The following is an 18,435-nucleotide window of genomic DNA, read 5'->3' on the forward strand; positions in this document are numbered from 1 at the left end:
ATGAGTTAAAAGAGCGCCAGAGAGGTCCAAACTGTGGCCTACTAGCCCCTGGAAGTAGGCTGCAACAAGCGCAAAACCAGCAGCAGGGAAATGCGAACATTAAGGTTTGGGTTTGTGTTATAGGTAAACAAGGACTTGGTAAACAAATCGAGGTAACCAGCGTAAACAAGTAAATTTAAACAGTATTTAAAGTCCCTGCTACTGGGTTTTGCGCTTGTTGCAGCCTACTTCCAGGGTCTAGTAAGCCACACTTTGAAACTTTCTGGCGCTCTTTAATCGTAGTAAAATGGGGTAAGAACAGGTATAATTCTCAACTTACCCCTATATCTCCTTTAAACATTTTCATAACGTTTCGAAACACCCTGTATACTTCATTTGTAATTTCACCTTTCTAGTATAAAACATAATCTTGACACATTTATCCCATAAGTGTCTCCACGCATGGCACCGTACCCAATATAACCAACTGGTTAATGACAATTTTATCCAATTGTACGTTAATTACATAATAATTTGCCTTTTTTTATACGGCCTAGTGTCTATAGAAGAAGGCTTTTTAAAAAAAGGCAATAATTTATGCTTTTTCGAGTGTATGACTAAAGAACTAAGAAACTCGGTCTTTTGGCTAAGATAGAAGTGTAGTATCTTGTATATAGCAGAAATTCATAAACCGAATGAAAGACTTCACTTGACTTTTGAATATATTTAAGATTAAAGGAACAGATATTTGTAGCCGGCAATGAGGGTTCCTATAGGTTTATACGTTGAACGAATAGCGTATCATTTCTTAACTTTTTCTGGGCTGTCACTATTGAAACATAGAAAAATACTGTTTCCCCCTACGAATCAATGGCGGCGTCAGTCATTATTGGTCAGGGAGGCTTAATAAGTGGGGCCCTCATTTTATGGACCCCTAAAATAGCTTCCGGGCCACATATTGTACTTTATTCTTAAAATTTGAATTTATATCCTTCTTTTAATAATTTTTAGTAGAATTTTATAGAATACTAGCTGGGGTACCCAGTATTTCACGGGGAAATATGACTATTTGAATAACGAAGGAAAAAGTGCCTAATTATTAAATTAATTCAATTAATTAAAGTTGTTTTGCCCACCGTGACCGTCGAAAACCACAGTCAGGGTACCATGAGATAGTATACAAAATGTGGTCAACCTAAGTTGAAAACTGTAGATTCCTATAGCGGACAAACATATTTACAAACACTCATCTTTATACAGGGTGTTAACTATAAAAGGGACCAGGGCGAATATCTCAAAATGTGATTTAGCTACGATTTTGAAATTTTAGGGTGTTATAGAGCGCTCAGGGGGTCAACCAACTATGAAAATGTCAATGACATATTTGATAAATGCCATTAATATTAAAATTTTGATGGAAAAGACGTCAAATTGAACCGATCTAATAATTGAACACACGTATTAAGTAACGGTACAGAGAGATTAAACTCAACAATGAAACGGGTAGAAAGAATGCGTATGCATTTCAAGAAACTTTAAATAGAGGTTAAGGACAGGAAAGAACGGGTAATAGTGGAGAATGAATTTAATGAGGCATAAAGAGAGGATAAAAGGTCCTTAGAAGAATCCTCTATTTTCACCAGATGGCGCTGAAGCAGCCACCCCACGCTAACTGGTAGCATTGACTGAATTTCATAACGTCGTAGTTATTTAGTTATGAACGCTTCGAGAACGTAACGTTTTATGAAGAACGTATTCAAGTTAAGAGTAGAGTTGTAAGAAAAAAAAGTTTTTATTCCATGATTAGCCTAATATTGTTCGCAAAATTTATATTTCGTGGCATTTTCTCCTCATTTTTTCGAATCCAAAAGTAAAACTAAATCTGTAGAATACAAGTTGGCAAGCTTGCCAAAATATACCTCTCCTCGGAAGAATTTGTCCTTGGGTGTATTAACTACTGGGCACGGTACTCAATGATATTTCGCCATCAAAAGCAATCATACGTAAAAAAATTTAGACTTTAAAGACTATTAATATACTCTTCCGCTTAAGCTGAGCTTATAATTTTCAATGAATCGTAACATGTATCGGTGGTTCTGTGGTAGAACACTCGCCTGTCATGCAGGAGGGCTCCGGTTCGAAACCCGCCCGATGTGATCGCGAAATGATACTATGACGTATACCGTGAACATTAGGAGGAAACCCTGCCATTTGGACGTTGAGACGTTTACCGTAACCCTCAACACTCGGTCCATCCCAAACGTTGAAGATTCTTCACGTACAATCACAATTCGCAAAAGAAAATTATAATACACCCAATGACAAAATGAGGGCGCTTTTGGAAAAACCTTTTCCCTAATTCTAAGAAACTGCGTACGCAGCGATTACACTTTTCCCCGAAAATGCGTACAGACCCACAGACAGACACACACACCGACAGACAACGGTGATTGTAATACCCCTACTAGGGAACTATGTCCCCTTAAAGTATATGTTTCAAATTTTATTAACAACTGTAGTTAACAGAGAACATTTGTGGATCACCGGGTTTGCCTCCTTATCTTTTCTCACGTTAACTTGACACTCCTGCCGCTGGCTGATATCAGGTTTTATAAATAACGTAATAATTTTTTTTACAATTTAAAATAAGCTGTCAAAACGCTTTCTATTATTAATTGAATAAAGGGCTTTTCAAATCGCAATTTAATATTGTCCGCGTTTTGGTGCCAACGGCGCCTATTTTTCTAAATTATAAATCAACGCTTGTCGCTCTAATACGGAGATAATAGCCCTATAGGCAAATACGAGTTTCTTGAAAATTTAAGCCTTTCCATCTCTAATGCAAAGGCAGTGCCGTTTTATCCGTGGGGTGGCGGAGTTGTTAGCACTTTCGCCTTGCAGCATGAGGAGCCAGGTTCGATCCCAGCTTGCGGTACTGGGTGAAAACTCGGAATTTCTCCTTCTGCGTTGAGTTTGCAAGTTCTCTTCCCACTGCTTCAGGGGTTTCCTCCCTAGTTCTTCGGTTTCAACTTTCGATAAAAACTTGTAGAGGTTAACGGTAATAGTTACTGTAGGTAGCTGTTGGCTCGCGTGGCATGAAGGTCTTGCCACCAACCTACTGCGAATTGTAACCCGGCCACCTGTTTAAAGGCATTTTAAGTCGCTAGATGACTGGGGCCTAAGGTGGTGCCTTGGGTATTAGCCTAGCTTATTATTATTATTATTATCCAATGGGCACAGTGGGCAAAAATTTCTTCCTAGAAATAGAGCCTACAAAGGTCTTAGTGCCCAAGGCCTACGAAGGTCTTGCAAAGGCACGGAGAAGTACAAGTAGACGAAATTAATTGTTCCATTTGTTTATTTCCAGGAGACCTTTTAAGAATTTTTTGGGGTGTTTCGTTCGCCGACCTCATTTCTATACTTGTTTCCCCCTTTTATTGTTTTATTTCTCAAACAACTGGAGATAACGACGGTCAAATAGTCTCTCTATGCTACGTTAATACGCTTTTCGGCGTCCAATTGTCTGTGACGAAAGCGTAATCAATTATATATACGTCGAATTTAAACTCTCTCCTCTCACTCGGTATCCATTTCAAATGAATTTCTTTGAATAATTGGAAAATACTTCAACTAGTATTACATTTGTGGAGCGAAACTCTTCTAGAAATGGGCTTTTTTTCTCCAGAAGTGGAGAATGTGGTAGATGGATGAAACGGCATATCCTTCTACTGGAAATATTTACGTCTTTCCAACCGACCGGGCTAGAATGTTGAGCATTCTAATAATTTATTTTCACCCGTGGAAGCTTCTCTGAGTTTTTATTCCTTTGTCGAAGCGATTTGCAAGGGCAGTCACGTAATATCTGCCCCTGAGTTTTTCCGAGCGTCGATTTTTGCTTCCACGACTATCCGCAAAACTATGCGCTTAAAGTATAGCGGTCTTTTTGTCTAAGCTCCCTCTACCCTTCTCCAAACTCCCAAATATTATTCGCGAGTCTCTCCAATTCTCAGTAGTCGTCTTTTCCAGGCTATAAGCTTCCGGTTATCGAGATATGTTTTGTCTTTTATTTGAGACTCGGAGCTGTCTGCTTCTTTATTTTGTATTCCTTCGGGGACCTGATTTCTATAAAGTAAAGTTATATCGTTCGGTATTTTGGGGAGGTTAAGGATATTGAGTTTTATCAGGAACGCGGTAGACAAAATATATTGGAATACGGATCAGCAGTTATCGAAATTTGCCAGAAATTTTTAATGTTTAGTAAATTTTAAACTCTTTAAAATTGTAAGCCATATATTATAAATATTAAGTTATTTGGTTTCTACGCAATAGTCTATCATCGTTGTTTAGAGACGTAGTGGCGTTTGATATATTGGATAAAATTCTTTCTCAATAATGCGTGGAAGCGTCCGGCCCTTTTGTAATATTTTTAACTTGGCCACTATGCAATATGGTATTGGTTATTCCCCAGACCCCATAATGATAGTGAGTTAAGCCGTTTTGGAACCTAAAAGGCGCCATCACGAGTATATATTTGTAGTATATATTTGGTTCTATATTTTTTAAATTTAGTTATCTGTTTTACTACGTAAAACTATAAAGGATTAAATTAAATTTACGGCTAGTGTATTGTTAAATTCCGATGAAATTAACCTTATTTATTTTCCATAACTGTCTGTTTGTCGAATGCGACGGGGCTTGTTAAAAGTTTTCTAGCTGTCAAACTTCGAAAACTCGGATACGTTACGTTATTGCTATGCCCGGAGGCTATTTCGAAAGCCGACTTTAAGCCTTTACCTGAGCCTTAGTCTAAAATTGCTATAATCCTTCATTATAATAAGTCAAGGGTGACTCGACGGTGCAGTTACGCGTCGGGTGTGGGTAAAGTCAACCTAGAGTGTATTAGTGGACGGCGGACAAATAACTCAAACAAAGCCGTACCTAATCCGCTCCTCTATGCGAGGTGTGGACTTAAATATTAGGCGTTGGGCGTCTTTCCGGGTAAGAGTACTTTAGGGTATATATAAATCCAAATTATAAATCAAGGTAACACGCTTTCGTAGTTAGAACTAACTGTTTCAAGGGATACTGTTAACGCTAAATATTGAAAATAACGATGACACAAATCTGGTTTAAGCCTCGTAAAATTTTAACCTTTGGTTGAAATTATTTCACCGCCTCATCTTTCACTAAAATCCCGGAAATGTGAAATTTAACGTAATAGACACAATTATAATATGAATGACAGAACCTTTGTAGGAAAACTCTAATCTAAATGACAGCACCCTTGTAGGAAAACTCTAATCTGAATGACAGCACCCTTGTAGGAAAACTCTAATCTGAATGACAGCACCCTTGTAGGAAAACTCTAATCTGAATGACAGAACCGTTTTAGGAAAACCTTTCTCTCAGACTTTTAGATTTTGAAGTTGAATAACCTGGTTTCGTTACAATATTATAATTTTACGGGCTGTCTCTAATTTGGAACGATTTTCTGATTGTTAATACCGTCGCCGTTAAAACCAAACCACGTATCTTTTCGGTGGCCTTTTTGAGAAAAATGGATTTTTAATTTCGCGTGTTAGGTTTTTACATGGGAGTTAATTTTATAGTTAAATAATTTCGTTTCAATATTGAATTTATGATGATTTTAATTTAAAAATATTTTGCTAAAGGGGAATATTTAGAGATACGTGGTTTTGCGTCATGAAGTGAAATAGGAGCTGAAAATAAGCAAGATACGTGCTTTTGCGCGAAATGCGTTGTGAATATCAAAGATACGTTTAAATGTTTTCTCGATTTAAAAAAAGAAATTCAATTGCAACCTATTAATGTTTTAATGTTATATACGTAAATTGGGGTGTAGAATAAATAAATAAATAAATATATAAATATAAATATGCATAAATAGAAGTATATTGGTAATTTTGGGTGTAATTTTCATCACTAATTTATGGAATGAAATACTCGTGTCTAAGAAATATCGACATATAAAAAGCTATGATCTTAGAACCAATGTTCTTTTTGGATGATAGCGAAAATGTTTCCAATAATGGAGTGAAACTTTATCCGCGAATAGTGATGGGAATTGATTCTTTTCCCTGTTCGTGCCCATTGTCTCGGAAATTCGATCAAAACGACTTTTATTTCGCGCTACTAGCAACGCAACTCCCAAAAATCCGCCCCAAAGTTCCAAGAATAAATGAAAAAACCTTCCAAGTGTAACTCCCACTCGCCAATTTGCCCCCTCCGAATTCTTGGGTTACGATAGAGATGTTTTCTGTACACCCTATTTCGTGACTCCTAAAAAACAAGAGACAATGCTCGAGTGTTTATATTAAAGAGTTTTCTTATGCAAATTTGCGAGTTTAGTGAAGTGGCCGCGACAGTACACCGGATCAGTACTTTCTTGAAAAAACGAAATTCAAATTTGAACCTCGCCTCCTTTCCCGAAATTTTGATTGAGATAATCAAATAGAGTTTAAGGATTTCTAATGACTAAAGAAAAGCACGTCGTCCAATTTATCTTGAAATTCCAACAAATAGATGATCAATTTGTACTCAATAAATTATTTTCTTTGGTGATTTCCGTAAAACGGATACGTATTAAGGGTAAGAGGAATTTGGAATAACATTTATCCTTTACAAAGAGGGATTATTCCAATGTTCTTCCACGTCTACAAACAGCGCTCATTCCGATACAGCATACAGAGTAGTTGGAACTGTATATTCAATACGACACCTCCCAAAAACAAAAGCACTTTTCTTCTTCGGTAGCCCCGCATCCCTCTTTAACGGACTGAGACGGAAACTCTAACCGCAACAAGCTGCTCTCTTTCCCTTCGGACATCGCTTTGTCTTTTATACGAGCCGCTCCAGATCGGACGACGCTAAGAAAGGCCCAACCTCTCCAGGCCAAAGGCCTTCGTCTTCGCCGTCCTCCGACTGCGTGCCAAGAGGGTCGTCTCCAGCGCGCACGCGTCGCCGAGTATCGGCTTAAAGGGTTCACTTCCGCCGGCGTCTTCCGCTGGTTCGCGCGAAGGTTCCCTCGCGCTGCCGGCGCCGATTGATCCACGCCTGTTACGTCACGGAGCGCGAGGGCGCTTCGAAATGTTTTAGCCCAATCTCTTCAATCGACAAGCGAGTCCGAGTGGAGGACTGTCTTTTAGTTCAGCAACGATTGTAGGGAGCGCGCGTGCCAGTAGGGACACGTCGGTGTTGCCTATTTAGGCCCGCGTCTATTTTCGCCCCTTTTTTTACGTACAGTCGGACGTACTTTATCAGCCCTCCTCTCGCGAATCGAACAACTTCGTAACCTATAGTTTGCGCGTGTATTTTTGCTACTTTTTAATTTCGCAGTCGAATGTCGATAAAAACCAATCGCGTAGAGTAGCTGAATTTATGAAAGCGATTTTATTCGGCGTGTTTGGGTGTAACAGCGCGTGTACGGCGTCACGATAGATTCGTCCGCGGCGTCACTTATTTCTCTCGCGTGAGAACGGGCGGAAGTGACCTCGATCATCCGGGTTTCAACCACCTGTAGAGTTTCGTACTGGGTTTCCTGTTCATGGAATTGGAACCAAAGGGCGATTGCGTTTATATTTCACTCTCGAGCCGAACGCCACGCGTGGTTTTTTTTGGCAACATTTTTTTTAATCGCTTAACGTACGCCGATATTTGAGGCTTGCGTTTTTTAAATATATCAAATTTTACTCCGAGCTGATTCATGGCGCTATATACTTAATAATCAAACCCACGTGCCTTTCATTGTGTATTATAAGAGTAACATTGCGCGTTTTCATCTACTGTATCCGTGTAAATGTAAATATTCTAACGCTATACTTTACCATTAACTCTACACTAACACCACTTTCCTTCCGGATTAACTAATCTTCTTCACGTCTTTTACAATAATCTCGTCTCTCTTATAATATATTCTTCAAATCTGAAATAGCCGTTGTCGCGTTATAGCCAGCGACTGACCTATTGGTGCCTTCTGGTAAATTTCCAGGGATTTATTTTGGTAATTGGAAACGCACGTCCCGTCGTCGTCGGCCGTATTACTCGCGTCAAGTAGAAGACTTACGAAGAAGCCCAAGGTGTAAACGATGGAGGAAGATGGCGAAATTAAGAGTCTCAAGAGTCCGTCCACTCAGTCGGTCTACTCGAACCAAGCCGGACAACACTTGCTGGCTGTGCCCTCGATCATCGAGATCGTGGACGGGAAGCGGAAATGCGCCACGCTGCGAAAACCGTCTCCCTACCACGCTCAAATATCCAGGACCAACCTGCTGGGCAAGCCGGTCAAGCTGAACAATCAAAAAGTGACCAACCCGGAGTACAGAGCCAAACAGAATGCCGTCTACAAGTTTTTGGAACGACCCAGTGGAGTCCACGCTTCGACTTACCACGTCGTCATGTAAGTACTTGCCTTTTAGAGTGTACACTTCATTAGTTGAAGCCATTTTCGAGGGGTTTTTGTGTTTACCCGCGCTGACAAATTGATACGGCCAGAAGCGTGACCACGATTTTACTATGGTATTTCGATTTCGCTAGTTACACTTTGGAGTGCTGGACCGCGTATCGACCTTGAGTTACGGGAGCGCTCGAGTTGCTATTGTAGTTGGGGGAACCCTTAAGGGTTTGGATGTCAACTCTAAATTTGTTGACGATATCCTCGATATTGACGTGATGTATAGGCGGTCGCGTTGTGACAGTCTATATCTCTTCCCGGTCGATTCTTTGTTTGCTCCGAATTCGCTGTTGGCTGACGATTGGCACGACATTGACAAAAGTTCGATATATCTTCGATTTCTGTATCGCTTGGTTAAATTCCCTTTTCAATTCGACTGGCAATGCATTGTCTATTAAGATCACGTTTAGTCCACTCGTATTTAATGAGTTCATAGTAACGCGTTTTTTCTTTAAGATGTCCGTGTTATTTGAGAATCAATCGAATGTTTGGGCCGGAACATTTTCGTCCAGCACGAGAGGAATAATTTATATGATAAACACAAACACGTTACGTTTATTTCTCTTAAACTAATCATAGAAACCCTATGTTTTGGAATTTCCTGATGTTTTTAGTTTTGTCACATTCCTAATAATATTATAAATTCCACGAGTAATACTACAATTTTGAACGGAACTTTTGAATCATGATCACTAATAAATGCCAAAGATTAAAAGACCGCCTAAATCTACTACGTTAGACTTCTATTAAGGTATGCTATTTATGCAAGAACCAATCCCGTTTTAATATATCTGAGTATGACACTTTAGTCCTTAGGGTGTTCCATGGACCGGGTATAAGAAGATAAAAGGTTTTTTCTTGTAAAATAAGTAGAGGTCGGGGACGGTTAATCATTATCCATGATTAAATTGATTTTTTTCGGGAAAAAAAGTAAACAAAGAAATTTACCGGTTAATATTTCGGAAAATGATTAAAAAACATGTATTATTCGTAAAATTTGAGCTTTTTATCGAAAAAAACGTCGTTTTTCCGATTAATTTTACAAATTTATCAAAATATTAATCGGATAATACATAAATATAAATTACTTGATCAAAATGTTTTACGAATAATTTTGAGAGCTTTATCTATTGAATAAAAGTTAACCATCCCCGACCTCTAAAAATAAGAATAAGATATCTACAGTCTGTAGACTATCCAGATAATAGAAACCATTTTCAGAAATATTTATGCTTTTCAAATTGAAACCGAGAAAATCCGCGACCAATCTCTGCTCGTTCCTGTCCTCGGGGAAATTCTGTACGTTGATAGCTCGCATATTTGAGTACTCGTAAGAATTACCTTTATATCTAGCAGAAAGAAAACGCCTCGAGAAACAAGTAAAACCTGCAAAACCTTTAAAATTCCACTTAAATTCCTTTCAAAAATCTGAATTGTTCGAATTCCCCGTTGTTATTTATATTTTTCGAATATCGTTGTTCGGAATGTTGTCTGCAATTATGTTTCGATCTTTTGTCGTTAATTCATAAAATGGATCCTCCGCTTTTCTTTAATTCCATAAGTCATATTTCAAAAGTAATCTAACAAAACATAAGTATGACAATAAGCAAAAATTATCACCGAACTGATTTTCAGAGTTATTGCCCGATCAAGGTTTAGTTCGGCACAGAGACCCCTAGTGTCGTAAATATACCCAAGGCAAAATATACTACTGCTAACACTTACAAAACCTTTCTATAGAATCATTCTATAAAGCGGTTTTATAGAATGTTAGTAGATAAATTGTGAAAAAGGTCAATAGAATAATTAGTCAAGATTTCATAGATTGTCTTTAGCAAATGGGTAGTTTTTCTAAAGTATGTTTTAGAATATATTTATATGTTTCTATAAATATTTATGGGGTTTTATTTAAATATACTATAGGTGTTTTTCTTAATATCTAAAGGAATATTTTTAAGGTATCTTTAAGAACCTAATATAATTTAATCAGAATTTGTTAGTTATTTTATTTCAAATTTAAGCTAATACTTAGTAGGAAATTTATACCGACCTTTCTACCAGTGTTTCTATAGAACACTCTATAAGCTATAGAATTTCATTCACGCTTTATAGAGCTCTAAACGATTTCATAGAGATTGGATAGAAAGTTTTTTTTTACAGGAACGACGATAACGTACTACTTACATTGTTAGCTCGCTAGGAAATGTCGTACTTCTTGAAATATTTAACTTACGATATCGTCGATTCGGATAGGTCTTTGAACTTGGGTGTATTTGTTTTCAATTTATCTCGCGTCTGTGGTCTTCAAATAGGAGTGGAAATAAGCGGAAAGAGATTCGCGTACTTCCGCCGTCTTGACGAAATATAGAGTCGGATAGTTCGTGTTTATGTCGACAAGAAGAAGGCAATCAAATTTTTGATATTTATATTTCGTATTTTTAGTTTTTTTTGTGGATATTGTTGCGGTACATTTCCGTAGCTTTCGTCGAAGGGAGGAAAGCCGTCTTTTGAGCGTCCGTTTTGTCGTCATGACAACCAGGCTGTAGCTAACAGAAACGGACTTTTCCCAATCATATCTCCCAACATTTATCAAAACTCTGGAGACTGCGATGTGACGGAATCTCCCCCGGGGACGTATATTCGCTCTATCAGTTAATATCAAGCGCGTTTCTAACTACGGAACTACGAGCTTAAGTCCAATCAGTCTTCTTGGTTTTCGCACTTTTTTCTTCTCGCGTTTTTTCTCATTTTTCTGTCAGTTCGCGCCGGTGGAAGTTTCATTTCGCGCCCGGAGCTTTTTTATATTTCCACCCTTTTCTCCGGTTGATTATTTATTTTTATGTTTCTGGCAAACTTGAAGCCGCGACTAATATAGCGAGTAATTTGAAGTTATTGCTTCCGTTAAAGTTGTTTCTTTTTTTGGAATAATAATCGGCTCGTTTCGATGAAATATAGGAAGTTTTTGGTTAATATCTAACCTACTTTAATGTAAAATGTGTTCATGGTAGGTTACGTATCTTAACTGTGTTATTATTATTATATTAATTATAAATCCATATTGATGTTATATTATTATATTAATTATAAATCCATATTGATGTTATATTATTATATTAATTATAAATCCATATTGATGTTATATTATTATATTAATTATAAATCCATATTGATGTTATATATTATATTAATTATAAATCCATATTGATGTTATATTATTATATTCATTATCAATCCATATTAATGTTATATTATTATATTCATTATCAATCCATATTAATGTTATATTATATTCATTATCAATCCATATTGTTTTATTATTATATTCATTATCAATCCATATTAATGTTATACTATTAAATTTAATATCAATCCATATTAATGTTGTATTATTATATTTATTATAAATCGAAATTAATGTTGTATTATTATATTTATTATAAATCGAAATTAATGTTGTATTATTATATTTATTATATATCGATATTAATGTTTTATTATTATATTTATTATAAATCGATATTAATGTTTTATTATTATATTAATTATAAATCGATATTAATGTTATATTATATTAATTATAAATCGATATTAATGTTATAATATTATATTAATTATAAATCGATATTAATGTTATATTATTATATTAATTATAAATCGATATTAATGTTATATTATATTCATTATCAATCCATATTGTTTTATTATTATATTTATTATAAATCGATATTAATGTTTTATTATTATATTTATTATAAATCGATATTAATGTTTTATTATTATATTTATTATAAATCGATATTAATGATTTATTATTATATTAATTATAAATCGATATTAATGTTATGTTATTATATTAATTATAAATCGATATTAATGTTATATTATTATATTAATTATAAATCGATATTATTGCTATATTAATTATAAATTCATATTAATGTTTTATTATTATATTAGTATTATATTATATTAATGGGTTAGCTTTCCCAAACCAATAAACTAATTGTCAAAAAATTATTATTTTTTCAAAGGGTTATGGGTCAAATTTAAGTTTCGTAACATCCTTGATACACTTATATACATTTTACTTTGCATTTTCATATTCCGAAGTAATTCAGTTAAATTATCAACGTTCCGTTTGTCAAATCAAGCTTGAAATAATTGAATATATTATACCGTTAATACTTCGTAACTCCACTTAATTTTAAGTATATAAACTATAAACGTTGCTTAACGCGCAATTAAATTGAAATTGTAGCGATGCTATAACTAATAAATTTGTCCGCTCCATATCGTTCCGTAGCTGATAATTACAATTTCCTTTTAGGCGGACAACAGCAAACTGAATTCAGTTTGGGTGTTTCATTCCCTTACGCTAGATTAATTTAATTTCACAACCTTTATGGCACGATAGCGAATAATAATGTAGCAAAACAGAGCCCAATCTGGAAAACGGGACAATTTGTTAAGCGGGATGTTTTAACCGCGATATTAAGGCGTTATACGGTCGACCCTCTCTTTTAAAGTATTTCATGACTAATGGCTCTTCTGTCTCTCTTAGAGCGCAGCCATTCTTCAAAAAGACATAACTCGGAGCAGACGACGTGCTCGGCCTGCCATTTAGGTCTATAGACCTTTTGCGGAGTCTGAAATTGAAGCTCGTAAAAATGTTCCGCTAGCCCTGTTGATGAAAAGCTGTTTTCCATACAATATCTACTATCCTACTGTTAATTCTATTAGTTTAAAAAAATAGTTGTAGCGTGGGAGATCACTTTTAGGGCTTTGTGATTTACCATTCATTTCCTTAGTATTTAAGAGAACACAAATATTAAAGGTAAGCTTAATTAGTTTTTATGTTTTATGAGTTAAAAGCTTTAAAGGATCAAAATTAGGAAAAGTACACGGCCTAAAATGGCAAGGCTTAGAATCTAAAATCGCTCACGTGGTCTCAATGTCTCTGCTACAATGTAATCAGCTGGGATACCCCTGGAAGAAATATTCTTTTTTCATCCTACTGAAAGATCCTACTAAAGGTGATTTTGGGGGGTTACCCATAGTGAAGGTGATTTGGGGGGGGGGGTCGTAACGGGGAAAATAATAAAAATGGTAGCCCCCAGTCGAAAGCGCCGCAAATTATCTATATTGGGACATATTTCTCGATAGGCTATTTCCCTCCTTTTTTTTTCCGTAGAATGGCTGCGAGGTAGTGCTATTGTATAACCGTCCGGAATCGATTCCGCTCGCGGAAACGCTAGTTTTGTTGCTAGGATAGAAAAAGTTGCCATTTCCGTGGCGGAAGGATAACGCAATACGAGCGGGTCATTTAACAGGCCGAGCGTCACAAAGGAGAGAGAACGATACTTGACCCCCGGTCAGTGGTTAGTACCTTTCCTGTTGCCCGGGGAAATTCGGCCACCTCGGCTCTTTCGTAGAATGCCACAGTCCGAATTTTTAGCGGTTGGCTATTAATTCGGTGTTAGTCGCCGTTTTTACGATGTATGTTTTGTTTTATTTATATCCCTTTCGAGTAATTTTTTTATTAAATTTACTGGAACGAAATTCCCCGCGAGGCTATAGCAAAAGCTTGAATTTATTTTATGGGTCACTGTCGAGTAAACAGAAATGTTTTCGACCAACGTTCTGCGCTTATTTGTTTTGTATTTATGGCTAAGTATTGTCGAATTAGACCTACTGCATTGTGATAAATGACTTATTTAGGACTACACAACGCTTATATTTTGAAGGTCAAACGTTAAATTATCAACAGTAAATATTTTGACCTTGACAACAAGCTCATCTAAAAACAACTTACAGTAACAGTTACGCAAAGAAAAATAATTTGTCACCAGGCCTTTTATTATATTTTTGGCAAGTGCATTATTTTTCTATCTAATCCCTTAGCGAGTAAACGATGCATTTAGTTCGAAAATGGTTTTATGATTTCTAAGGGAGTCCGCTGAGCTTCGTCCAAAAGTTGACTGTTGACATTAAAGAGTGCCCTTTACATGTTTCACCGAAGATACTTCATGTTGAAAGTCGACATCGACCATAATTGTCCGTGGATATAAGCACGCCTAAGAGCGATTACACTTTTTCATTTTTCATTCCTCTTCCGGTGGAAGTGAATGAAGGTGAGCCCGCCACTCTTCAAGGCTATATATAATCGTTCAATCTAGACCCAATTTGGCCTATTTTTTTGCGGGGATATTAGGAACCGGAAATTTTAATTGGTTTTCACGGTGCTTAATACAATTGTCGTTCTTCCATTTCTTTGCGCGTAGTTATATACATTTGCTCAGAAGGTAGTCTGCAATTTGAATTTTTTGGTGTACGATTACGGATAGATTTTTTTAACGGCAGAACATAATAGCCTTAGTCACGACAACCAATGATTTCCGGAATTTTTTGGAGGCTACCGTGTCATGGCGTCGCTCTATAAAGCTCAACTTATCTCTTTTTTATTTTCTACAAATGGCTGCCCTATAGATTGTTGGGTCGATTTTCGTTTAGCAAAGTCAATTGAATTGTCGATCCTTCCGGCACACTTAAACACTTAAAGGGGAACGGTCAAGCTCTAACCAATTAGATAGCCCTATAGCCCATTAAAAGCAAAAAAATTATGGCGAAAACCGCCTCAAAAAATATTTAGTGATTAATTTTTAATAAAATAAAGAAATTTCGGGAAATCGAAAAGCGCGCGTCCGCCGCGACACCTGGTGAGAAGTCGGCGAGACGGAAAAACAACGTAAATGCTGAAGACGCGAAAAATTTGTTTTGCACGCGCGGCGCGTTCCAGTTATAAGAGACTTAAGCCTAAATTGCGCGATTTTAAAAGTTAGGATAGTTCGCAAATCGCTCATACGGGGTTAGGGGCGCTGGCGGCAGCCCCTAAGATGGCGGCGAAAATTCAAACCCAAACACCCGGCGTTATTTTTCGTTTCAACTTTTTGGGCCAAAAGCTATTTTTTGAAGACAAAAAAAAGGTACGTCTTGTTAATCTTTTGATACGGAAATAAGGCCATATTGGGAAAAGCTTGGCCGTTCCCCTTTAAGACGCTCATTTTTTTTGTTAAATTATTTTCGAGATTTTATCATTTTGTTGTGATTTTTGACCACCTGTGCGCTCAAGTATAAGTAAATCGGAATACTAAATATTTAACTGTATATAGTAGGTAAGTACAACATTCCGTTTCGCGGTCAACATTTCTAATGAACATGATATTACTCGACGTCTCGGTACGTGGTATTGTGTGTTTGGCTTAATCATTAAGCGGTATAACGTAAACACACCTGAGTGGCGACTGCGACGTTTGAATTATACGCTAAGGCGAATCGATATAATTTATACACACTTCTATGGCAATCGCGGGAAACTCGGAGCACCTGGTAGGTGACTTCTCCCTGTACACCGACTTCTCCCTGTACACCGACTGGGACGCCGTTAAACAATCAAAGGAAATGCTGGGGCCAAAGAAGATTGCACCCAAATAACAACTAGCTTTGAATTATGTAAATATTGTAAATAATTGTATACAGGGTGCTTCAAAAGGTTATGCAAAAACATTAAGAAGTTGTAGAAGCTGACTTGAGAAGTATGCCTGTTTTTCCCCATTTTCCTACGAAGAGTTATAGAAGCGCCGGAGAGCTCCAACGTGTGGCCTACTAGCCCCTGGAAGTAAGCTGCAAAACCAAGCAGCAGGGAAATTGCGAACATTAAGGGTACGTTCAGTAACAAAAACATCGCTGAGTAATCGATGCCAATAATTTGTTACTACTCATCAAAAAAACCATCTCGGTGTGTGTTGAAATTGTTTATAATTTTTAACACTCCCGAGAGTCCTACTGTAAAGGACTTCTCCCTGATACGAAGCGATCTGTATGTACAGAAAGGAAAATAAATATTAGTTCATTCATACATTCAATGGGTAAAACACTTCTACAGGATCTAGTAGGTAAAAAATAGGCCATAGTTCGAATACGATTTTTTTTACAAAGTTCAATAAATCCGTTTAATTAAAGGATTTTATTATTTAAAAGACCAAAGTTGTTTCTCGAGTCGGATTTGGCGAAGAAACACGGAACAGGGAAAGTTTATTTAGGGGAACGAGGACAGATAAAGAGGGAACATCGTATCGCTTTTAAAAGAGGATTGGCCGCGAAAACACGCTCGCCGATGGAATCGACGATTTCAATTTCGTTCGAGACCGCTCCTTATCGATAGGTTCAAGCCGGGTTCCGTTTCGCTTTTTCCAGCCGAACGATCTTCTTGTTTTCTAGGCCAGTAGTTCGTTCCTTTATCTTTTTAGAATTCCGCGCTTCCCTGTGCCGATAAATGTGGGACCAGCGGAGTCGCGATCCGTAAGCCGATTCGCCGCACGTGCTCTTCGGAAGGCGTCTTCGGCAGTTGCGGCAATTAGATCCGAACGCTTTCTCGCCTCGCATCTCTTCGCGTCCCCCTCACCTCGCCTCTTGAAGAAAACGACTTCGACTTGGCAATTAGGTTTTGCCGTGCCACCAACTAACTAGCGCGAAAACTGCTCTTCCGTTAATCGGTCGTTTTCATTCGAGTTCGGAGGGATACAGACTTTACCGACTTTATACCTTTTATTATAATATCCGATGATACCTCGCTTCGACTACACCTCGCAAAAATGTTTTTTTTTCTTTTTTTTTTAGTTCTCTTTTCTTTATTTGGACATCTCCGGAAATAATTGCGTCTCTCTATGGCCGTTTTATCTCCCTTTTCTCACGTCTGCTCAGTCCCTCCCCCGCTTTTATAGATTTTTTGGCGGAATACCGATTAAAGAAAATTTACGATCTCTTGGGAATTTCCTTGGCTCGTGGGGAAATTTGCAATTAAACTCTTGGCGGCGCATCATCGTGCTCGTCATCCCGCAAGCTGCCACACACCCGCAATTTACCAAAAATTTCGTTTGATAGTTTGCCACCATTTAATCACTCTTTCATTAGTAGCAACCTCGTTTTTAGACTTCTTTGTCTAAAAGTTTTAAATGGTTCCCCGTCTTTAATAGGTTGGTTTCGCGCTTGGCGGAAAATTAACCACCTAAAGATGTCCGTCGTTTATAAATCTAATGCGGAACGATTTTCCGCCTGGTTTCTTCGTATTTTTCGTCGAGTGTGAAACCAGCTAAAATCTTTTATTTTTATGGTCGGATTCTTTAATTGTTTGAAATTTATTGTTTGTAGGATGGTTTAATTTTTATGACTTTTTTCATTTGCCTTTTTATTATTACTGTTAAAATTTAATTACTTTTTTCATCCATCGCGTGTACTATACAAAAATTCAATTTTAAAATCGGACGACGTCATTGAGAGTAGATGAACTTGGTTTTAAATTTCCATAAAAACAGAAGCGTATAATAAAAATGAACATGAAAATTAGCATACTTTAACCGGAATACCTTGGGTACGAATTTCCCTCCAAATCACGGCTCAAAATTTGGCGAATCTATTACTTGGCTTGGCGATGTAAAATCGAGGGGTCCGCCATGCGTAAAAATCGCGTACACTGTAGAACAAAATGATTTTAGAAATCTTGAAAGTAACTTGAAATTTCCGAAATCTGGGCAAAAATCAGATTAAAAATCTCAAAATCCGTCTGAGTCAAGATGTACGACGGTCAGAATACACACAATCCTTCTAAAGTGTGTTTGTTTGAGCTATTCACAGCAACCTGCAACGCCGGTATCACAACCAATATATATCCACATGGTCACACATAATTGTATTTACACTTATTTGTTACGTCTAGTCATACTTTGAAAGCATCGAAGATTCCTTCGATCAGTGTCACTCTTATTTTTTACTTCTGATCACACTAATTTGTTACTACTAGTCAGCCGTTGAGTGTCACACTTATTTTTTCTGTTTATACGACAAAGACTAGTTCGATCAGTTTCATACTTATTTGTTACTTCTGATCACACTTATTCGTTACGTTGAGTGTCAGACTTATTACTTCTGGT

General features: G+C 37.0%; 1 protein-coding gene across 1 annotated transcript in view; it reads left to right on the forward strand.

Moving 5' to 3' along the window:
* KCNQ (KCNQ potassium channel) overlaps positions 1 to 18,435 on the forward strand; it is a 317,124-nt gene that overhangs the window by 52,344 nt on the left and 246,345 nt on the right. The window contains exon 2 of the mRNA XM_090176883.1: positions 7,988 to 8,395. Coding sequence (XP_090033009.1) covers positions 8,085 to 8,395 — 311 coding nt within the window. The 5' untranslated portion in view covers positions 7,988 to 8,084. The remainder of the gene's footprint in view (positions 1 to 7,987; positions 8,396 to 18,435) is intronic.

This window comes from Leiobunum rupestre, chromosome 6, assembly GCF_980474605.1.
Source record: "Leiobunum rupestre chromosome 6, qqLeiRupe1.1.hap1, whole genome shotgun sequence".
NCBI classification, from domain to species: domain Eukaryota; kingdom Metazoa; phylum Arthropoda; class Arachnida; order Opiliones; family Sclerosomatidae; genus Leiobunum; species Leiobunum rupestre.